The following is a 24582-nucleotide window of genomic DNA, read 5'->3' on the forward strand; positions in this document are numbered from 1 at the left end:
ACCATGAGGCGATATATAATCAAAGTTTGCTGTAAAAAATTATACACAGAGCTTTTCCTGAGTGATAGCACTGTAGGATTTCATGAAATAATTTGCATCTTCAGCTCTTCCCAAGGATCAAATGTTTCACGAGCAGAAAGCACATTGGGATAGATAAATCAGCCCAGCTATTTTTTTTAATGTAGCATTTGTGTTTATCACATCAACAAAGACCTGAGCTGTTCTTGTAAATGTGGCTTTATGTTTAGATGTTAATAGAATATACTTGGGACAAAGTCATCTTAAAGGGTTGATTCCTGGGGCACTTTTGACAAGATTTGTAAGATATTCTTTGCAATGATATTCCCATGGCTAAAAACACAACCATCTGGATATTGTTACAGCAAAGATTCCAGTGTACTAATAGATCAAGACAGTACATAGTATGTGTACAGTTGCTTGCACAAATATAGCAAGCTGCAGAAAGAATTTGGGAAAGAATGACTTGAGAGTTACTTGGAAAATATATAACATGAGAAAGAAAAAGGGATATATTCTAACTACAGTAAGTGCCAGATTACATGAAGAACTTATAGCAAACCAGAGTTTGGAGTCTTCTAATTAAATACAGCTTTGATTTGTGAGGTAGGGATGGATGGCTCCTGCTCCTCAGTAACATGAAGGATGTCCAGAGAACTGTCTGTGCATTTGCATGAGAACGAAAACATACATTTCTTGTAGCATTGTCTGATTCACAGAACTTAGCAAACAAGCAGGCAGCAATTCTGCGGCCGAAATATCTGACTCCAATGAAATGCAGTACTTATACAGTCTAGAAAAAGCTGGTTTGAGACGATTTCTAAATGACAAACATTTTAGTTATAGATCAGCATGTTTTTTTATAGAAGATGGCTAGTACTAACTCTTGCATTATTTCCTGAAGTAAAAACCACAGTCTATCAGTTATACTGTAACCATGCATTACTATTTCTGAGTTCATGCCACTGGCCAGATGTCTGCAGCATTTGCTAAAGCGACCAGCTTCCCCCTTCCTCCCCTCTTCATATTAGGGAGAAGGGAGCAAGGCAGGTAATTTCTGGGAGAAGTTCTCACGGTCCTCCCAAAATATAAAGTAGTTTCTGACTAGAATCTTGTTTCAGTATGGGCACTGGGTTTCAGCAAGGAGGCAGAAGGCTTAGGGGAACAGCATGTACATTTGCACAGAGTATTCTTCTTAGAGCAAACCATTACTGTCTTCCTCCAAGCCGCTAAGGCTTCGTATTTTTATCTAGTGACGTATCTGCAGTATTGTGCCAACTACAGAAAGGCTAAGTTGCCGTCACAAAGTAAGGTTTTCATTCCAAAGCAGTTCTTCAGTAAGCCTGCAGTGCAATCGTAAGTTTAAAATTAGCACCCACCTTCTGCATGCTACTTCTCTGCAAACCTTGATTCTATCTAGACAAACTAAGCCAAGTGGAATTTACAAATCTACAAAGGGTGAGAGTGAAAACCTTCAAATAGCATTTGGCTGACATGAGAAGACAATACAACAATAGTTGATATTTTAATTACGCTCAGGTATATAATTATGCTGTGAGAAGTGTGAATAAATTAACCATATAGAATCAAAGAAAAGCCTCAGCGTCCTGAAGTTACATTATTTAAATGTCAAAAACAAATAGGAAAACACTCTGCTGCCCTATTAATGACAGGAAACAAATATACACACACTGTCTGTTTGGCACTGCATTCATTCTCGACATTAAAGATGTACATAAGAATAAAGAGACGGCTAACACAAAATAACTAGACCTCAGACCTCAGGTTTAAGTGAACTGCAATAGACTTTTTGCCCATGGACTGTAATCTTCAGCACAGCATCTTAAGCTTCACTGATGAAGAAAGAAAACGTATCCCTAGACATTCTGGATTAATACCTGTATCTATTGCAATTCTTGCACTACAAATATAGTCAACAGAAAAGTGGAAGTAAAACATTAAAATCCAGAAAAGCAAAGCTTGAAAAACCAAGCAGGATAAATCGTAAGGTATGTCAAGTTTTCAGGCCAGACAGTGGAAAAAACCCAAAGTTAGTGGATCTTGTGCCTCGGCAGAAATGCCACGTTCTTCAGTTTATAAAGTGTGCTCAGCCACACATTTTAAAACTATTTACTGCTTAAGCCGTGAGAAGCGATGACTGAAATCCCAGGAGCTTGAATTCCACAACAGGTTCTCAGCTCTGCTAGCTGATAGGAGTTTAGTTCTTTAAAGTGCCACTGAAACACTGGAATATTAGTCAGTACATTTTTAATATTTATAAAATGGTGAACAAATTTCAAAATTGTTTGAAGCAGGGTAGGTGTTTTGGTACACTCATCTTTGGACATCTTCACATTTCCTCAAGGCTTCGCCTAATTGCCTCTTGAAATTCAACATCATTATCGGTATCTGCATAAGAATATCAGAAGGTGAAACTGCACCCAAGTAACAATTGCACAGTTTAGACAGTAATTTGGAAGAATCAGTAAAGACTTCCTAATTAGTGCTCTGTTCAACAAAACTGAAAAACCATACATTTCCAGGTGAACATTACTCTTGGCATCCGTAATAGGAAGAGATCTCAAGGTTACATGCCTGCAGAGTTAATCAAACTGTCATCTTATTATCTAAAGCCAGAATGGTCCAACCTTAGAACACTGGTCTTCAGCTTGAATAGTCTTTGATCTCCTAACTCAGCATCCCTGATTTTATATAAAATATGGGGCACAGAAACCAGCAAAAAGATGGATCCTCCCACAGACCAGATGATGTCTCAAGAGAAATGGCACCTATCACCTCCTAAGGACTCAACCCCTTTCACAGACTTTGAACTGGCTCCTTCCTACTGTCTAATGCTCAAAGCTGCAGGTGGACAGACAGGTAAGCCGCTCATTTCCACCTTCAACCTCCCCAGCAAACAGTCCCAAATTGCTGTTCATTCTGCTGATTTCAGTTGAAACAGAGACCTTGCATTCTGGTCACCATTTATCTTTATTTTTTCTTTTTGCCAGAATGCACTTTTAATTTTAAAAATGATCCAATATTTAATACTATTAAGCCTAAATTCCTACACACTACTTATTTTTTTCTCCTTAATAAGCATCTTCTATGGAAATTAAGACATACCATTTTGGCTATCTGTTTCTTGCAAAAACTGTTGCATTGCCGCTTGAGTATCAGCCTCTTCATTTTCTGTAATCAGACACAAATATTTTAATTCAGCAACATTTCAACTCTAACCACTGGCTTCCTTCTTCAGAGTTTTGTTGATTGGTGACAATTGCCTGGCCTTATCTTTTGCAACAGAAAATCAGACATGGAAACTGTGATTCAATCTCTCCTCAGATAGGCTGTGTTCTCTCTGGAAGAGCAAGTTTGCAACTATGAAATATTCCTTGATCTAGAACTTCCCTGTGGTGACAGCGAAAGGGAGCATTTTTACCTAATACATCCAATGTAACACCTGTGCTGCTACTTAGACTGTCCAGTATAGCAGCAATAAATCTTCTTGATTATATTGCATTTAGAACACCGCAGTGCATTGAATATAACATCGTTTTTTAATACCTTCTGGAAACTTTAGTTAATACAGTGTCTGATGGCTAAGTTATTAACTAGGGCACTGTATGCTGGCTATATTACTCATACATATGCTATCACTCTAATCCCTTTTACTGTGATCAATATTATGCAAAGCACAGAAAAAGAGTAGAAATAGTAAGCAAAGTTAAAAGCACAATGCAAGAGAAAAGGAAATAGAACTGTATGTAGTGTATATCAACATCATTTATTCTACCTCTGTGTATCTTTCCATCCTTTTAACCATCTTTGCTTCTACCATGTGTATAAACCACTTCATATATTGTTTTTTTGTCCTTTAGTCATATTTTTCCAACACTGAAAGATTGCACTGGTCAACAATTGTTTTCTGGGTCTAATTTAAAACACTTGCCTAATCTAAGCATGCAAGGCATAGATGGCCTGGCCCAGGAGCTGGTTACAGTCCACTGATACCCCTTATGTGGCCCCTGCAGTCATTCCAATGTGAAATGGGTAAAGCAGTCCCTAAAACTCCTGAAACTCCCCTTTCCCCCAATGGGCCCTTGACATTCCATGAAAAGCATGATGAGACCTTCAAACTGAGCAACTCTGGTTTATCTTTTAGTGCCCTAAATGGTTTAGGCAGCTTTTCCTAAAATGATGCCCTCCACATGCATTGGAACGTCAATTCCTTGCTCACTGTAGAGGCTAGGAATTTTGGGAACCGAAGGCCTAATATATTTGGAGGGTATCTGATGGGAAAATTGGATATTGGGGGGTGGGGGTGGTATACCTGTCCTGTTAGGAACTTTCCTAGATTTTACAATCTAGTTGTTCTTTCTAAATACATCACTCCCCATGTGCACAGGCCCATTTGTTAGGCTTTTTCTTCTGATACTTCAAAACAGTAATGGGTTTTACTATATCGTTGTTTCAGTTTGTTTGTTAATTCTGTGTTTTATTCTCATTAGCCAATCTGAGCAGAATTTCCTCTGATGAAAAGTGTGAGATAAATTTAATAATAAGTAATTGTTATGTTACTATTAAAAAAGGAGTATAGTTTGTGAGCCTCTTCCAGACCCCACTCCTTGCTCTCCAACAGGAAGATACAGCACAGGGAGACCTTGTGCCAGAAAAGGAGTAGCTGTAGGCAGTTACCTGCCCTTCCCTGGTAGAACTCCTGACAACTGCCTGGGGACTGAGAAGCAGAACGCCAGCTTCATCCTTTGGCCAAGGCCCAAGGAAAAAAGACTACTAGCAAGGAACCATCAGCCCAGCCCAATGCCAATTTGTAGCATACCATTTCATTTTGGCCTCAAGGGATCCCTCTTTCCTCCTGCATTTGTGAGTATTGCTTTAATCTTGACCCACAGTATTGGAAGCATGGTAGGTTAATGACACTGTGCCAGGAATGACCACTATACCCTTGGATAGGAAGTCTGTGAAGTGGTTCAATAAATATTATTTTATTGCATGTTGTTTTTTTTTAATAGACAACACACTGTATGAAAACAAACCTTTGGCTGTATCTGAAATGCTGTTTAATAAGGCACACATCATATCAGCATCAATCTTATGAGGATCTAGAATGCGGGTTGCCCGCTGAGTCAGCTTAAGCTGATCCTCCAATTCTAGAAAGCTTTTGTCTCCAGAAAGAATGGTGAAAGGAATATGTTTTGGCAGATGTTCATCCAGGCGGCCCACCTGTGGAAGAAAATGCTATCACGTGAGATTAGAAGCATGCACAGCTTAAGATCCCTTAACAAGATACACTGTATACTGTAATAGGGAAATGTCTCCCAAGCATAGCAAAATGCTTCTCAGTCTTTCATTACTAGGCAGCTGACAACTGCACGGACTTACAGGAAGGAACAGACTAAACCACATCCTACCCTACATATCCCCAAAAGGCAACTCCTCCTCCAGGAATTGTTGCTTCCATCATTGTTTCCTTGCAATCTCTCTCTCGCCTTAAATTATCGTTCTCTACACAGTATTAGCCCGTGATTACATTCATGAGAAAGAGAAATCAATTCTGCTTAAAAACAAAATCAAAACCAAAACATAAAGGTGACTCTCTTATGGCATTAGGAAATATGCACAGATATCCCATGTGTTCTTTGTGAAAACAAATAAATAAAAGATAAGCAAAATCAAATGCACAATGTTATGGATCATTAAATGCTACATAAAAGAATATAGTTAATCACTAGCTTGAAATACATATTCATGTTCTGAAATGTACTTACTAGTAGTATAAATTCCTGAGTTCAGGGTTTTTTAAAGCATGTATTTATTTATCTATCTGATTTGGTGCCACCTGATTCTAAAGCAACACTTGTATGTAATATAATTTTAAAACAGTTTTTGTGTGTCTACTTTAAAAGCAGCCACCTTTATGTCATCAAAAGAAAGTTAGAAAGTAATTTAACTATCTAGTACCAATGATCTGTAAGCTAACAGGATAATAGAAATAGATACAGCACTTTCACAATTACAAAAAAAAAAAAAAAAAAGGAACTACAAGGATGAAATAATGCCTACTCCCTGCCAATTATACAGTGGTCTGAAAAACTCATCACATACTAGTTTAGATGTTTAATTTCTCTTTTTTCTGTTGCTCAATAAAATTACTCAAAATTAGTAATTTAATAGTAAAACATCCCACAAAATCTGTATGTATGTGTTTGTATATGAAGGTATAGTATTTAAGAGATAGACCAAAATAACCTTTCATTTACTTTTTATTTATCTTATTTGGGTGTAATAATTTAAAATAACTTAGAAGAGAAATTATCAGGTGGTATCATGACTGGCTTAAGTTATACTCCAATCACTGACTGGTGCCTAGTGTACCAGGGGAAAAAAACAGTGAAGTGTTTCTCACCATAACAACTATATATTAAATTTAAATTCACTAGACCTCTATTAGGTTTATCTTAACTACCTTGCAAAAATGTAGATAACCACTAGAGGGAAAATATTTTTTGACTGATTATGTGCCATCAAGTCGTTTGCGACTTCTAGCAACCACAGAGACAGAGGGAAAATAAGAGATACAGAAAATTCTAACTCTCCTCTTTAGTGGTCATTTGTAGTTCTGCAGCCTCAATATGGCAGCCCCAATTATTTGAGCAGTACAAAAGCTTGAAAGCTTACATGGACACAGATTGCAAAATCAGCTGCCTCTCTCCTTGTACCACAGCGCGGATGAAGAAAGAAACACCCAATCTTGTTAAGATAATTAAAGATCTTGCAATTCACAGGGGGTTTCCAATTGCTATGTCCACCTAAGCAATGAAACAGGAATGGAGTAATCATTAGAAACTATCTAGACACTGACGGTAGTAAAAGAAAGTTTCAGAGGTGGAAAAATCATGTAACCAATATTTTAAAAAAACAGTTAATCTATGCTGCATTAAGTTTGGTATGCACTGAATTATATATCCCCAACTCTAACAGTCTTACTGGAGGATTGTATAATTCTTGGCCACAATCAACTAGTGGCCAGTTAATGGATGCACATATTTTGTTATGAAGTCGGACTGATATAGAAAGACAGTTTGGCCTAGTAGTTAAGGCACCAAGCTAAAAACTGGGAGACTGTGAGTTCTAGTCCTGCGTTAAGCACAAAGCCAGCCAGGTGACCTTAGGCCAGTCACTCTCTCTCAGCCTTAGGAAGCAGGCAATGGCAAACCACTGAAATCTTGCCAAGAAAACTGCAGGGCTTGTCCAGACAGTTGCAAGAAGTCAACAGTGACTCGAAGGCGCGCACACACACACAGACTGATATGGAATTCTGTGTGACAAAATATACTTCCAAACTAGTAGGTGGGAAATAGAGCAGCTCCTGATAACCACAGACAGTAGCTGTTCCTTTCTCTATGACACCTGCACCTACATACCCCATCCACAATCATGTCTAATACATGGGACCAACTGATCCCCAATCATTTATTTCTCCTATAGTATTTAGTATTATATTTCCGGTAAAATGTGAGGATAAAACTCTACTAAAACTAAGCTAAAAAAAAAATCCTGAAACTAAACAAAGTTAATTCCAAGAGTCAAAAGAGTTCTAGGCAAAACTAAGCAATGCCCTTTTCTTTTACTGATTACCAAAACATTTTGTAATACCTGATTATGTAAAACCCAAATGCCTTCTCTTAAAAACACTGACAACAGCTTTTTGTATCAAACTCCACATTCTTTTCAATTCATTTTTTCCTTACTGATTTGTTCAACCCCTTCAGCTGATCCACATCCAACTGAAGGTGAGAGTATAAGGACATTCCAATTCTACTCATGCTTTAAAATCCCAGGAAATTGGAAATAAGAGCAAACTCATATATATTTTCCAACAGCAGTTATAAAGAGTTTGCTTATCTTATACACCATAATGGTGTTATGATGTTAAGGACACTGTTTATGCTGAACTTTCAGGTTAGCCTTGGGCTGGGGAGGGATGTGATCAGGAAGACACTAAACTACAGGTTCGCCAATTGTGCAGCAGAGATACTAATGTATCTGCAAAGTAAAAATTCCACCTACTACTGTATAGCAACTGTACAGGAAGAAAGTATCTTATGTCTATTCAAGACTGAAATGTGTACGGCTTAATATTTTTATCTCAATGTTTAGATAGATATCCATTATTACAGGAAGCCCATGGAAAACAGCCAGAAGATACGTGTCATGAACTGGCCTCAAGGTATGTTAAATTCCTAGTTCCTGACTCATACTGCTTTCAATAACATATAACAGCATTGGGCAACAAAGGAAAGTTCCATTTTGGAATCAGTACAAATTGACTTTTTGCTTTTCATTTATTTCATGTATAGAGCTGCCCACCTGTTAGGCGATTCTTACCAAGCTGCCTGTTTATATTGTGATACTTCTACTGTTACACCTGAACTGTTAACTTCTTTCCTTACCCTGAAAGCCCCAAATAAAAGTTCCTTGATTGAGGGTTGCAGGCAATTGATTGAAAAGATTTCCCCAGTTATCTAAATCCATCATTACAATGTGAGTCATGGTGCATAAGTAATCAAGATCAGGAAGATCTCCATCATCTATATATAAGGGAGAGGGAGAAAAGGAAAGAATAACCTAAATGTTTATGCATTTCTTCAATTGTAGAAATAGACAACTTTCAAAATATAAACTGTTCTCAACAATTCAATATAATTTAAGCCATAAAAGCACAGTATATTTATGTAGGAGAATTCTTCCTTTGACATACATCCCACATTATCCCTTTGGACTTCAGATGATTGTTTTCAGAATCAGAATACAGAGAAGAGCCAGACCTTAAAAGGGTACTGAAAATGGTTCTGATTTACACCATCATGCCCAGCTGGAAATAGTACCAGGAGGATTTTGCAAGAACACTACTCAGCATTTAAGAGATTAATTTGACAATGTTTGTCATTGTCTGCTAAGAAGATAATGTCGCCTATCTTATGAGTAGACAAGATGGACCAAAAAAAAAAAAGTCTTCTCCCATGCCCCCCACAGGTATTAGCTAAGCTCTGTAACAGGCATTAGCTAAGCACGGAAATATCCTCACCATGCAGGCTCCACAATAGTAAGGCGAAAGGGGATATATTGCAAGAGATCACTATACCAAAAAAAGTTCCACAACAGATGTGACTGCCAATTCTCAGACACAGAACCTGCTTCTATCTTGTTATTTGCTTTCTCAAAATAATCCACACTTCCAATGCCAAGCCCTAAAATTTCTTTGAATTTCTATTTGCTACCCTATCTCTTGTAATTATTGTATTTCTGACACTGTGGTAAAGGCAAAAAGTTTAAATATGTTATTCCTGGCATTTGCAAAAGATTACATCTCTATTAATTTACTACATATAAACAAAGTTTGCATTATTTAATAATGTGGCTTTTCAGCTTTATCAATTGCTTTGCAATGTCTCTTCATCAGCCTCATTAGCTGTGTATTACCTGATTTCTACCTACCTTGTTCAAACATTTCAGAATGCAGCTTTCTAGCTTGTTCTTTGTTTGCATCTTCCAGCTTCAACCTTTTTTCATCTGAAGAACTTGCTGAAGTTACATCTACAGAAAGCTTCAATTTATCAGGCTCCTTGTCTCTGCAGGACCTCTTGGCAGAGAAATGGAAGACATTACTTTCTGCTTGTGGTCCAAAAGCTAGTTGAGGTTTTTGTAAAAAACAATGTTTATCATGGAAATGCTGATGGGCAACTGCAATGTTATTAAAATGTTTGTTACATGAACCACACCTGACTACATACAACTCTTGATCAGTTTTTTTGCTTGTGTGGCTTGTGAGATGAGCCATCATGTCGGAATAGGTTTGTGCTGTAGAAGAACATGAACTGCAGCGAAACCACAGATTGCCTTTTTCCAGCAGGGCTTCTTGACATTTCTTGTAATCTACCTTTCTGTTTTTTTTGCAAATGTATTTCTCATGACAGCCACAGTTTAGAAGACCACCTTCTTCTACTATTTCATGGCTTTTGATTGAGGTTCCTGCTGTCTCAGACACACACAGGTAATCCATGCTATGTAAGCCCCTGAAGTGAAGTAAAAACTCCTCCTCAACATCAAAGAAAAGGTCACCACAAAATCCACAGAAATATTTTATCTGCACAACATTGCTATGCCTATCCTGACAGTGTCGCCGTAGTGTTTCCGTTTTCCGAAAAGTCATTTTGCACAAGCCACAGCTGTATCTGTGAAAATGATGACTCTCTAATGATTTGCAATGTTGTTTCACACTGTCCTCCGAGTTAAATATTTCCTCACACATCTGACACTGCCATTGGTGAGAAGGACTCTCAGCCACCTCCATCTGACTCTGGACTGGAAGTTCAACAGGGCTTGGAGTTTGGTCTTCTTGTTTAAGTGAAATGCCATATTGTGAATCAGAAGATATTGTCGGCTCATCCTCAGCAATGTCCTTCTCAAAATAGAAGTTATGTCCACCATGAAGTTCTGTCACATGGGTAAAGACATCTTCTTTCTGAAGGGCTACATTGCAAGTTTGGCACCAGAAGATGAAGTTAGTCAAGTGTGCTCCTCCGTGGAAACGGCTCATGTGCAAACGGATAATGCTTGCATTTTCTGCAAGTTTCCCACATACACCACATTTGTGGCAGATTCTGTTTTGAGAAAAAATGTGTTTTTCTACCAACTCTTCAGAAAGAAATGCCAGATCACACTGACATACCCAAGTTTTGACAGTAGGAGCTGCGCGAACCTCTTGGCTGTTGCCTTGCAAATCCTTTTTGCATTTTGAAACAGTTTCATTCTTATCGCCATTCAATTTCAAATGTCTCTTCAGAGGAGAAGATTTTAAAAGGCTTTCATTCTTTTGCAGGTGAGGGGCACTTTTATTCCCCTCGTTGATGTGACTGATTAATAAAACAGATTCTTCCATTGTGGTAATAAATTTAATCTTGGCAACCTTTCTGCAACTATGCTGAGTAATTTGGTCATCATTAGCAAACAACTTGTCACAACTTTGACAGAAACCTTTGGCTTTCAGTATTTCTGCAACTTGAGAGATGCACTTCTTTGAAATAGCTACAGGACCAGCATTACGACAACGGGTTCTAAAATGGAAAGATACAGAAACACATTCACAGCTATCTATCTAAAAATTGTTCAAGATCATCTAAAAAACAATCCATATTCTCAAAATTCTGACTTCAAATACATGCCATTTGTTGAGCAAAGGCCAGCTTGGCAAAAAAATCATTAGAAGTGATTGTCACAAGCACTAACAATCATTGTCCTACCATGTCATTGTCCTTTTTTTAACCGTTTAAATACAGGAAGCCATGCCTGCATAAAAAAACTATGGTAGAAAAATCCATGGATGCAATAAGTAGTGCTGAATTCTGTCTCCGCTGCTGGGAAAAACACCTGGGAGAGGCAGTGAAGACAGAATTCAACACTTCTATTACATGCATGGAATTTTTTACCTTTCAGCATTTGATAAACACCACCCCCACTTTTAAAATACAAGGAGTAAGCCAATTACACAAGTGGCAGAACATAATTAGGTCTGATGTTCAACAGATATTTAAAGGGAGAAAAACTGTCCTGTGGTTGCATTTTATAAATGTGAAGTTTTTCACAAACCTGAAGTGTGCCGTTAGCTCTATGTGGGAACGCAAAACCTGATGACAGGATGTGCACTGCACTTGGAATGGAACTTCTTTGCATAAGGAGATTAGAAGGTTCTTTGCATAGGTTGGCAAAGGCAAAGGAAGTGGGCTCCCTGGTTTATCTGCAAGGGAGTCCACAGAAGGCAGTGTTACTCAGAAGGGATCCAATTATCCCTGCCCCGAAACAGGATTACCCACATCCCAACTTTCCTTCTCACCCACTCTCTTCCTTTAAAACTCCACCAAATCATCAGCAGTCTGATCTACAACATGCAGACAAGATTTTATAACCAAATGACACCTAGTTAATACTGTACCATACACATAATATACCCAGTTCACCTAAAAAATTTTAATCTACCAACCACCAGGTGCTGTTCACTGCTGAAAGGTATCTACAGAATGCAAATATCCTTAACTGCACATCGCCACTGTCCTACGACAACGTAAGTCTCTTTCCCTGAGAGTCGGGCCTCGAACATCTCTGTGCTTCAAGAGAAACTTATCTGGACTGGACTGTGAGGATTGTTTCTAACTTATTCCACACTTTTATTTAAAATATATTACATCTTCTTTTCAGGGAGCACTTTAATTAGTGATTTCAGCCTATTTTGCACAAAATAGGAACAATACCAACAAAACAGTTCATTCCATTTACATTTCCAGATTGGAACATTTCCTTAAGACAGATATAAAATCATTTTTGAAGGTACTGCCTCTTTGTAACCATACATTAAAGTATAAGCCAACAATCTATGCATTGTCCACTCACACCAGAGAGAAAAATACGTATCTCAAAAAGATGAAACGTACCACTCAACTTAAAAGCCTGAGAAAAATGATTTTTTCCAGACATATGCTGTAGACATTCATCTCTTATGCTAAAGAGAAGGAAACAGCAAGGACACGCAAAGCACTGAATATGCTGAGGAGGGTAATTTTTCTCATGGCCATCGTTTTCACCAACCTGAGTAGAGGAAAGAAGAACACAAGCAGGAACAAAGTTTTGAAGAAACAGAGAAACTTTGTTTATTGATCTCAAAGAACATTTTCAGTGAAACTGATTTATATTAAAAAGATCATAGATAGTTTAATTTAACACTCGCATTGTTTCTACTTAACTCTTCAAATTTAAAGTCTGCTGTGGTAAGTCTGAAACTCTTACAGATCAAAAATATTTCATCTCAGTTGACAGCATTAATACTTATTTTTTATCAAAGGTTCTCCTTTTGCAATTAACAAGTAATTCTGCTATTATCCTAAGATCATGATGGATCTATGCTGCATTAAAAGGGGGTTACAAACCTTAAGGGACACACGAAAATGCATTTTCAATCAGACCTACTATGAGGAATCAAAAGAATGTTGTGAAGCGAGCTGGGAGATGCCCCATCAATTTAAGACTTTAGCTCTTCTCCACCTCTATCTTTTGGTTCTTCACATTCATGAAATCCCTTTTCAGTACAGCAAAGAGGCCAATTACCCCAGTTATCTATGGAAACCAAGTGCCCCCACTCTCTCTCTCTCTGCAGAAGAAATTAGATTTCTTGACCGTTTTTCTGCTGCAAGTCAACAGGTAGGAGGAATTAACAATGGAACTGCCAAATTAGTGAAACCCCACATTTATAATATTCAGAACAAAGTCTCATTGAAAGAAGAGTAGTTAAGAATGGTAAATAAAAGTCAAGAAAAGTTGTATCATACCCAAATCTAAGATGCCAGTTTTTTCCAGAAAGCTGGCACCTTTTTAAAACAACAGAATCCTGCTTTCTGGATGAAGACAGAAAACTAACTCCCAGCTTCAAGTGGCTCAATTAGCAAATGAATGGAATCTGCAGTATTACTTTAATGGTTAATGGTTCTTCCGTATCTGGGACATCATCTCTGGTTCTGGATGGGGTCGCACTGCCCCAGACCAACCCGGTGCGTAATCTGGGGGTTCTCCTGGACTCACGGCTCCTGCTCAAAGAGCAGGTGGCAGCCGTGGCCAGGAGAGCCTTTGCGCAGCTACGTGCTGTGCACCAGTTACGCCCCTTCCTGGACCAGGAGGCCCTTCGAACAGTCACTCATGCCCTTGTTATCTCTCATATAGACTATTGCAATGCACTCTACATGAGGCTACCCTTGAAAAGTATCCAGAAGCTTCAGCTGGTCCAGAATGCAGCCGCACAAGCTGGTTTTGGTGCCCCCAGAAGGGCACATGTAACACCGCTGCTGCATGAGCTGCATTGGGTACCAGTTTGCTTCCGGGTCCAATTCAAGGTGTTGGTTATCACCTTTAAAGCCCTACATGGCATGGGACTGGATTACCTGAGGGACCGCCTCTTCCTCATTACATCAGCCCGTCCCACCCGATTGTGCAAACTTGCTGCAGACCCCATCTCTAAGACAACTTTGTTTGGTGGGGTCCAGGAAGCGGGCCTTCTCTGCAGTGGCGCCCGCCCTATGGAACATGCTGCCCCCGGAGGTGAGATTGGCCCCATTGCTCCTGGCCTTTCGGAAGAGTCTGAAGACCTGGTTCTGCCTCCTCGCTTGGGGCAGAGAAGGGAATAGATCTACATGGGGATGGCTGCTATAGACCATTCCTCCCACACTTGGACTGCTTTACATTCTTGTGCCACTTGGACTTTTTATTTTTTACTTTTATTTATATTATTTATTATTGTAATTTTATATTCTGGATTTTATAATTGTTGTTTTAATTGATTATTGTAAACCGCCCAGAGTCCCCCGAAGGGAGGAGATCGGCGGAGACAAATTGGAGAAATAAATAAATAAATTACAGATTATTTCAATCATGGCTTATCTCCATGAAGATAAACCACAAATTTTGGTCAGAGAAACTCCACATAGCTTCATGCAAGTGATTCATCTAAGGGGAGAAGAACTTGCTACTTTATCAATATATCCTTAAATTCTTGCCTTAGACAAAAGATGTTCACTATATTGCTGACAAGTGAGAAATCTTTTGCTACAGACTATGCAGGCAAACACATTAGCTGGAGGTCCATGTAGAGTAATTGTTGGATCACATGGAGAATGATCAAACCTAAGAAAATAATAGACATAATCAGATACAACGCACTTCACAGAAATGTTTTTTTTTCTGCTTTTACAAAAACAAAATAAATCATTACTACCTTCTAGCTTAATTTAGTATTAGCCAAGTTAAATAAAGTACATGGATTAATTTAGAATATACTTGTAAGACTAAAAATGTCCTGGCATCAAATTATTTGAAGATTAATACTGGTGCACTGCAATTGGAAAAAAACTTGTAAAATTATGCCTCATGGTTTGATGAAGCAACCTAATGACCAAAGATATGCAAGAAAAAGGTTTGTTTTCTTTTGAAGTACACATATCTAATTCAAAGTTTTCAATCAACATATGAAATCTGTGAAGATGGTTAGACAATTTACGGTACAGTTCCTTTCCAAAGTCCATGAAAGTGTACATACCAGTGAAAAGGACAGAAAAAGATGCATACTGTGTAAACCAGGGTTTCTCAACCAGGGTTCCGTTGCACCCCAGGGTTCCGCGAGAGGTCAGTAGGGGTTCCCTGGGAGATCATGATTTATTTAAAAAATTATTTCAAATTCAGGAAACTTCACATCAAAGAGGTAAGTTTCATTCTTTATTTTTAGTTTAAGAACACTGTTAATGCATATGTACAGGCCTACACATGAAACCAATATAATAATTTTGTAACTTCTGGCCTATATTTGAGCCTGAATGCGCAGGGGTTCCCTGACCCCTGAAAAATATTTCAAGGGTTCCTCCAGGGTCAAAAGCTTGAGAAAGGCTGGTATAGACAATACTAAAATGTATTTTATTAGGGAAAATTGCTGGCAAAAATATTCATCAGAACAAAATGTTATACAAGAAATATACAAGAAAGTATATATAAATTTCATGCAAACCTTTTTCATTGCAAACTACGGTAGAAATAGGAAATTGTAAAACTTAAGGTGGAGAAAAAAAAGAGTGAAGCTGAACTTTGTTAATTAATCCCTGCTAGTTATAGACTTATTTAGTTATAGACTTATACTACCTTTTAAGATGGCCTAGCAGTAAATGCCCATTGTCAAACTTTCTATTGCAGTGCATTATGGGACATAAAATGGATCTGCTGTTAGATGGGGTTTGATGTGATTTTTGGGGTAACGTTCTCCTTCCTGAGTTTACAGTGCCTGGCTTGAGACCTAAGGCACAAAACAGAAATGCACAGATATTACACAATTATACTTCAAAGTAGCACAGAAGTAGATTATAAGGACAAGACAACAGGAGAAACTTTGATTACATTGTTATAATTTACCTCATGCCTCTATGTTACAAAAACTTTGACACTAAAGCCTAATACAATTTTTTTTCAACATACTTGATTTTTATTATATGCTGGTTTTGTAAACTGTTTCTCAACCAGGCTGGTTAATCCGCCAGTATTGCAGCTATGATGTTAGAATTCCATATAGGCTAGATTCCACCTAATCTGTATGTTAACAGTGACCACCTGTGTAGAGACTCAGCTAAAGGCAATGTGGGAGAAAGAGAGAAGAACTAGTCTTCATATTTTATCAACAGATCCCTAAAGCTTGTAAAAACAAAATATCAACAAGCCTAGCCTATATTTGGTGCCAGAAAAGATTCCAGAGTAATTTCATACACACTAATCTAGACTTACTGCATGTGTATACACTAAAGCTAAAAAGCATAACATGAGTTCAGAAAAAAAGCAAAAGGCAATTCGTATTTTGCTAAATGGTTTGTACTTGCTAGCTGCTATGACATCTGGAATTATAGTGGACTGAGTACAGCTCTTCACATGAAGTGTTTTGAGCACTCAGAATATGCCACAGAAATACCATCATGCAAATAATTCACCATGCCATTTAACTATGGTATTTTCTTGAAACAAATGAAGTTGGAACATCCATGTTTTCTAGTAAAAGCTATTTATAACTGTGCTTTCTCCATTCCACACTCCTGAAGAGAAGTCACCTATGGTTATGAAGAACTATTTCTTTTGAAGAACAGGGAGTCTGCCTTTCTCCAAATGGCAAAGTAACAAATTACCTGGCATTTTTAACCACTGGTTCACACACAACCTTGCTGCTTCTGTGTCACTATGCCCCTGGATAAATTCCAGCTCTTGCAGTCCATGAGCATGTTGAGAATCCAGTTTTTCCTAAAGGTCCCAATGGTTGGAAAAATAAATATTAGCTGTCTGTTGTTCTTGTTTTGTAAAACTGGGCAGGCTAAATGAGAACTTGTTAAGGAAATACAAAAAAAAATGTAAATCTATGTGGCAAAAATAAGTAAACCTAATATTCCTCAGGAAAAGAGCCAGTTTGGTCTAGTGGTTAAGGCACCAGGCTAGAAACCAGGAGACTGAGAGTGCTAGTCCTGCCTCAGGCAGGAAAGCTGGCTGGGTGACCTTGGGCCAGTCCCCCTCTCTCAACCCAACTCACCTCACAGGGTTGTTGTTGTGAGAAAATAGGAGGAGGAGGGAGTATTAGGTATGTTCCCTGCCTTGAGTTATTTATAAAATAAAATGTTATTCAAAAAGTGATTAAGCAGCTGATACAATTTTGTGGTTTGATAATGTTAAGACCTGCAAGCCATGGACAAGGTTGTGGGTATAACCACAACATGAGATAATTGTTGATTATAAAAGCTGAATCAGTAACATTGCTGATTCTTGCACTTTCCCACAAAATTTTAGTGGTCACAGACCGCACTTAGGAGTCTGGAGAGGAGTAAGGGTCTCAAAGTGAGTGGGACTGTCAAACACAGACATTTTTTTCCTACGTGGGCTTTTTTCTAAGCTGTAATATGCTATATTTTTCACCAGTTTTATATCTCAACAGTCTCAATACTACATTATCAGTTCTAGCAATCATGGTCAGAGTGGGCTCTAAAGGGATGCTAAGAGGGGACTTGGGGGTTGTAGGTTGCTTCTTTCTGCAAAAAAAGAAAAACACATTCTTTGGGGGAGTATGTTCTACACTTTAAATCTACATTAGGTTCCTGTTATTGTTTCTAAGATAGCACAGTTGTACATGTCATTATCTGACCTCAGGTTCCCTAGCAACTATGTTACTGAAATGCCAACCCAGAACCTATTCCTTGCAAAGGATTGACACTTGTTCACCAGCAGCTGAACTGGGAACAGGTTTATTCCTACAGGCCATCCAACAGTCTGCAGAATTATCAGATGTTCTAGATTTCCTTAGTGATAATGAGAAAAACAAGAATTTAGTTGACAGAGCCATTTTTCTCTTCCTAAACACAAATGCCAAGTTTGTATCATCTTTTTTATTTAGTCTTTGATTCTTGGTACAGAGAAAATACTGAAATTATGGCCAGAGTTTACAACTTTACACAAGCTACTGTGGCTACACACACACACACACACACACACACACACACACACTTATTTATTTGATTTTGATGCCGCCCAAATCCAACTGACATAATATCAGTGTAACATCTAGGGGAAAATACTAAACAAGAGCACTTTATTTAGTCTATTGAAAATGAGAAGCCAAAAGACCTACCCATATGGTAATTAAAAAAGACATTCATGGATGCCTGAATTGTTACAAGATGATTCCTCAGCACATTGTTATGAAAGAAAGATGGAAAACTCATGAAGATGTGAATAGAAGGATTAAGGAAAAATACTGTTGTGAAAATGAATGAAAAGTACAAACTCAGAAAACTAGCATATCACATTAGTTTTCCCCCAACTGGAGTGCTCCAGTTTCCCCCAACAGACTACCATATCCCATAACTCTCACCTAGAATGCCCATAAGGAAGTTAGATGGTGGCAACTGGTGGCTAAATTAGTGGAAAGCACAGAAACATACTAAAGAATTCCTGCTGATAAGCAACAGGTTTTGACTGGATACTTGCAGCATATGAAATTCAAGAACGAATAAGGGTTCAAGAATGAATAAGGGAAGGGGCTGTGAAGTAGTGTTTAAATTACAATTGTGTTCCAAATTACATAGAAATCACATTGTAATACTTGTGCCATAACTATGCCTGGCCAAGAACCTTACCTTGAAAGCTTTGTTTTTCTCTTCCTTCAGCTGTTTCTCTACTTCTACATGGCGTGCCAGGCGATCTAAGGTTGAAGCAACTTTTTCTTTCTGATAATCAACATGGTCTTTGTGTTTTACATTTTTCTACAGAAGAAGAAACCTCTTTGACATAAATAGCTAGTACAAACAGCCAGAAAATTCAACCACTGCTGTCTCAACATGCCAGGAAAATAAAAGCACAACACAGAAGTGCCCCACCTTTTCATTCAATCAGTCCATTTGAAATATAGAATCCAACATACATAAGTAGTTCAAGTTTGAGTCAAGAATTGAACACAAAAAATCAGAAGACATTTATGGATATATAGCCATATGTTCAGGATTATGATGGAAGCGGCTCATGGGAGCCCCTTGTTAAACTTTGGAGCTTAGCAAAGCTCCTTGTTATTTATTTATTTATTTTAAATCTGTTCGATCGTGTTAGTTTGATACAATTTAACATTGCAACCAGGAGAGGAGTAAGAACCAGGTAGAGAGGAGGGCTGAGGAAAGATCAGCTCCCAGTGGTCTGCTCATGCAGAGGGTAAAGATGACCTTGACAGAGATATGCAAAAGCTGTTGCCTAGGAAAAGGTACAAAAACATTTTTTTAAAGTCCAGAATGTCTAGGTAACATTCAGAAGACCCTCAGACAGACATCTCTAATACATTAAACCATAAGGAGGACAAGGAGGTACAGTACAATCAGAGTTGTAAGATTGTTATTATAGTCCAGGGTTTCTCAACCGGGGTTCCATGGCAGCCTAGGGTTCCGCAAGAGGCCACTAGGGGTTCCCTGGGAGATCACGATTTATTTAAAAAATGATTTCAAATCCAGGCAACTTCACATCAAAGAGGTTAAGTTTCATCCTTTATTTTTAGTTTAAAAACACTGTTAATGCATATATACAGGCCTACACATGAAACGAATGTAATCATTTTGTAATTTCTGGCCTATATTTGAGCCTGAATGTGCAGGGGTTCCCCAAGGCCTGAAAAATATTTCAAGGGTTCCTCCAGGGTCAAGAAGTTGAGAAAGGCTGTTACAGCCAATCTCAATAAAAGTAGTTTTAGCCTTCCTGTGGAATTGATTTCATGGTTTAGTCTGTCTAGTGGGGTTCACAGGTAACATTCACAGAAGTGAATGATCCAAGGCAGACACCGAAAGGATTGTAACTCAATCCCACAAAACAGTTATCTGATGGGAGAGTGCACAAGGAAGACACAAGGCAGGGTGGGCTCACACTTTGTTATCTAGAAAAATTAATCACTTTCTCAACCAACTTGATTCTAGGGAAAAAAGCAGGAGTAACAGGATGCCTTTCCCCCCCCAGACCACCAAGTAAAGACTTTTCTTGCCCCCTTATTTGTGAATGGGGATCTCTACGTTAACAAACTGGCAGCAGATTCCTGAATATACTATGAGTAAAAAAATAATCTTTGTCATCCAACAGCCCTGAGGGAATAGGTTTAGCCAGTAAACCATAAAGCCTTTTTTTTCTTAAAAAAAAAAAGGCGGTGGGATTTGGTCAATTTTATTTTGCTGTTTATGAAGGGAAATAATAATCTTGCCTTGTCTCCATTCAAGGAAGCCCAGTATCTTCTATTCTAGAATCTTCCTACATCTACAATACAAGATGTATGACTGTTCTACCTTTAAAGACATAGGTGACACTCATGTGAAAAAGCTTCCAAACAGATCTCTGGTTGTGCAATGGGACTTCTTCCTACATACCTCCCTCCAAATCTGCTTGGGAGGGGAATCCACAATTCTCCACAGCAGACTTGGCAAAGTGTATATAACCATTATCATGAATAACCATACAACTTAACTGCAGGGTGTCACACTTCACTGTCACTAGCTCAATACCATGCAACTTGCACAGGATTTTAAAATAATGTATCAGTTTGAGATAGAACCCATACAACAAGAGATCTTAGGTATATATCAGACAAGTTTGCCATGACCTTAATAGGGCAGAAAGAACTGGATTAGAAGTCCTGTTGAGGGACTATTGTCTGAACTCATGGAAGAAGTGCTGGAGCCTCTCTCTCTAGCTCTGATCTCCCTATTCCCATGTGCATGGGTTCCGTTCCCAACCTTCCCCAATTAAGTGAGAAAGCCCAAAGAGGGATTCTTAATGTGTTCCATTGTACAAACTGGAAATTGTTCAAGCCATTGCTGGACAGGCAAAGAATTCCCTTCAGATCTTATCTCACAATGCACAAGTTCAAGGGAATAGAAACAGTTTGTAGGATCATTTGGGGGCAGGCCTAGCATGCAAGGCGTAACTCTTCTGAATACCAACAACAGGTACTATATTTATGTATCATAATTGTATGGAACCCAAGTTCCTATTAGTTGACCTGTATACATGAAACATTTCCAGTTCTCACTTACTAAGGAGGAACAGTTTTAGCTGATTCTTTCTCCTTCCTACATTTTCCCCCAAATTGACTTCAGAGAACTGTGCACAGTGGGGCAAGGCGGGGAGGAAGTGATTGGCAGAGGAGGAAAAAAGCAGAGAAAACTATAGTCCCAATACTTCTGGGGTCTGCCAGTTGTAGAAATCCAAGCTAAGCTTGATTTAACAAAATTTGTAAAGTAAACTAGAACATAAGTTCTGTTGATATCTTTAACCTACAGGGGGTTATTTATGTGTTCCAGAAGTCTAAAAATGAAACTATAATTATTAACCAATCAAATCTGGACACTGCACAAAATCCTTTGAAGGGCAATGGGATGCCCACTCAATCTTAGGATTTAGAATGGTTGACAAAAGTTTTTGAAAATGCTTCTTTGGCAGATAAGAATATAACAGTGCATCCTTCCTATCCACAGGTTGGGTATTAATTTATTGTTAGTTATTTCCATTGAGTACGACACAATAGAAAATAATAACAAGTATTTGGACAATTTAGCTACCAAAATGGTTGTCCTTTCCGTTATTATCTATAATCAGGTGAGCCAGTGTATCGTAGAGATGCTGGAAAAAAATGTAACTCTTGACATAAAACAAGCAACCATAAGGGGAGAAACCAGAAAAGAGCAATTAATACCTAACAAAGTGGGGGAAATCATACAAAAGAACAAAGATCCACATGGAACACTGCCACAAAAATAAGAAACCCAGAGCTCCTTATGTGAGTTTACTTTTTAGTCAAGTAATATTTAAACTGCAATTTAAGTACTGTTCAAAGATTCTATGCTATATAGAAACAACCTATAAAAGCAAAAGTTTGCCTTTAAAGTATGAAGCTGTGGGTACCTTTAAAATAAAACAGTATTTCCTTCAAAACATCCTTCAAAACATCTTGAAACATGGATTACTGTGCATATGCATCAGACATAGTCCTTCATATTGTTAGAAACTTGCAGAAAAAAGTGCAGAATAATTCCAGAGAAAACTCTAAAAATTTCAATCATAGGAAACACTCACATCAGAAGCGTTTTCAAATTCCTCTTCACTGCTAAGATCAATGCAATCCAAGACAGGTCTCAATACACCTTCCTAGGAAAACAAACATTTTAGCAGTGTTTTTTTCACTTATGAACACTCAAAAATATGAGAGGAAAAGCACAACAAATTAGTGACTCAGATTCTTTAGAATAATTCTTATTCAGGTCAATTTTGTTATCATCCAGCATAAAGAACTGTGGAATGGCCTACTGTCAACTGACTTCTAACTAAATGACCAGAGATTTCATGACCCAAGAAGGCTCTTCTTTTGATTGCAGTCATTCAGACCCAAGCACAATCATAATGGTTCTTTTGGAATTAATCACACTAAGAAGGTATCAAATCAAATGTTTATTACAGTCACAGATCAGCATATACTAAGAAGGTATGCCTTCTCTCTTGAGCACAATGCCTCCCTTCTTTTATCCCTGCTTGGCAGTCTTTCCCAACCTAGTGTCCCCTCAGGCCCTGCTAATAGGGGATTCTAGGAGTTGTGTTCCAACATATCTGAACAGCACCAGTTCTCAACAGTTTGAGAATGGCTTCTATATAGCAATAAAATGCTCAGGTTGTGTTCTGGCCGTGTATCCCCAAACTCTAGTAGAATGCAGCATCACAAAGGCTAACCTGTCCCCTGAAAGACCCAAGCAGCACCGTACCAAATGGAATGAATCTATAAATACTCCTCCTAAATAGCAGGGATGTCTTGATTTTGCTACAAATACCTCCTAGAATTATGGCTGAGCAGTGAGATGCTCCAATTTAATGATGATACCAATTAAACTGGATAGCACCACTAAAATAAATATTGTTAAGTGTTTCAAGATCTCTCCAAAGAGGATGATTGGGATATCAAATTACAAAGGCAGTTCAATTTAAACCAAGGGGTTCAAACTGATACCAAAAAAAATCCAAGGTTCACACCTGAACTGACAATGACTGTCCAAGGGTATCTGTGGATAGTTAATTAAAATGCCCAGTATGCAAAAGTGAATTCCATACTAGGAAAATAACCTGCTATCAATAATGCCTTTTTGTACTTATATGATAAACCACACTGGGAGTATTGTGTACAGTTCTGGTCACTGCATCACAAACTGATGCTGTAATACAGAGCTGGAACAGAAGCAGAAAAGGGGCAACAAAAAGAATTAGGAGACTAGAGTTGTCTTCTTCAAGGAAAAAAAATGACTGTCTTTGAGACGTTTTAGCTTTGAAAAAACCAGGGGCACAAAAGAGGTGCACTAAAATAACGTATGCCATAGAAAATGTAGAGGCAGGTAAGCTTTTCTCCCCCTTTCACAGTATTAATATTCAGGATCATTTACTGAAGCTAAATTTAGGGTGATTTAGATTCAATAAAAGAAAATACTCTTTTTATACAATAAAGTTAAGGTGATGGCTACCAAGATAGATGGTTTAAGGGGACAAGAGAAATCCATGAAGGGAATGGCTATTCATGGCAGCTGGCCTTGATGGCTACATATAAAATTCAGAAACAAAGAGAGCATGTCCTAATCTGCAACTGCTAAAGGGCACTGGTACCAGAAGACTATTATCCTCAAGTCCTGCTATTATCCTCCAGGATATATCTGGACAGTCACTATGCAATACAGAATGCTGTGTCATATTGGTCTCTAGTTGATTCACCAGCACTCTTAAGGTTACATGCAAATTGTCTACATACACCAACAAATTCAATATCATCTTCACTTTCTTCCTGTTGAGAGGAATTCTCAGCCTCTTTAGAAGACAGAAGGCACTCCATTGTCTGAAACCAAAAGAAAAATCACTTAAGGTTACCAACCACATAATAATGCAGTAATTAAATCCATGGTTTTGTTTCTTACTGCAATTAATGTTGTATTCCCTGGTAAATATTTCACTTTTTAAACTGATTACAATGAATACATTATATAAGACAATCATTACAACTAGCATTGGAAACTTATAACACGGGGACACTCTACATGCTAACCCTAAAGGGAAGATACCAAAGAGCCTTTTTATTTTACTTATTGATGGTAATAGCATAAAGGGTTCATATCATTTCAGGATTCACCCTTTTATGGGGTCAGGGTTAGGGTAGGAAATCTGTTTGAAAAGTTCTATAAAACCTGAACTTGGCATGCTTCCACTAACTTACCTGGTCTGTAAGATACAACGTATAAATGTTAATTTAAGTGCAGAATCTGACATAAAAATAAATAATCAGAAGCAGAACAGAAAAGTCAAGCCACAGTGACTCAGGAAAAACTGTGCTACTGAATGGAGAGTTCCAAGGAGTGAGTGGGAAAGCATCTCGGGGCTGCTACA

At 38.1% G+C, this 24582-nt stretch overlaps 1 protein-coding gene across 1 annotated transcript; it reads right to left on the reverse strand.

Annotated features, from left to right (window-relative positions):
- Positions 1–1712: 1712 nt before the first annotated feature.
- On the reverse strand, positions 1713–24037 carry ZNF451 (zinc finger protein 451). Its single transcript, XM_063313456.1, has 14 exons — positions 23954–24037; positions 22246–22317; positions 18786–18911; positions 16794–16905; positions 15769–15919; positions 14637–14763; positions 12528–12681; positions 11689–11836; positions 9538–11156; positions 8493–8630; positions 6718–6848; positions 5076–5262; positions 3145–3210; positions 1713–2427 (listed from the first exon to the last, which is right to left on the reverse strand). The coding sequence occupies exons 1-14, from the start codon at positions 24032–24034 to the stop codon at positions 2369–2371; spliced, it is 3171 nt and encodes a 1056-aa protein (XP_063169526.1). The 5' UTR covers positions 24035–24037; the 3' UTR covers positions 1713–2368.
- Between the last annotated feature and the right edge of the window lie 545 nt (positions 24038–24582).

Source organism: Candoia aspera, chromosome 1, assembly GCF_035149785.1.
Source record: "Candoia aspera isolate rCanAsp1 chromosome 1, rCanAsp1.hap2, whole genome shotgun sequence".
Taxonomy (NCBI): domain Eukaryota; kingdom Metazoa; phylum Chordata; class Lepidosauria; order Squamata; family Boidae; genus Candoia; species Candoia aspera.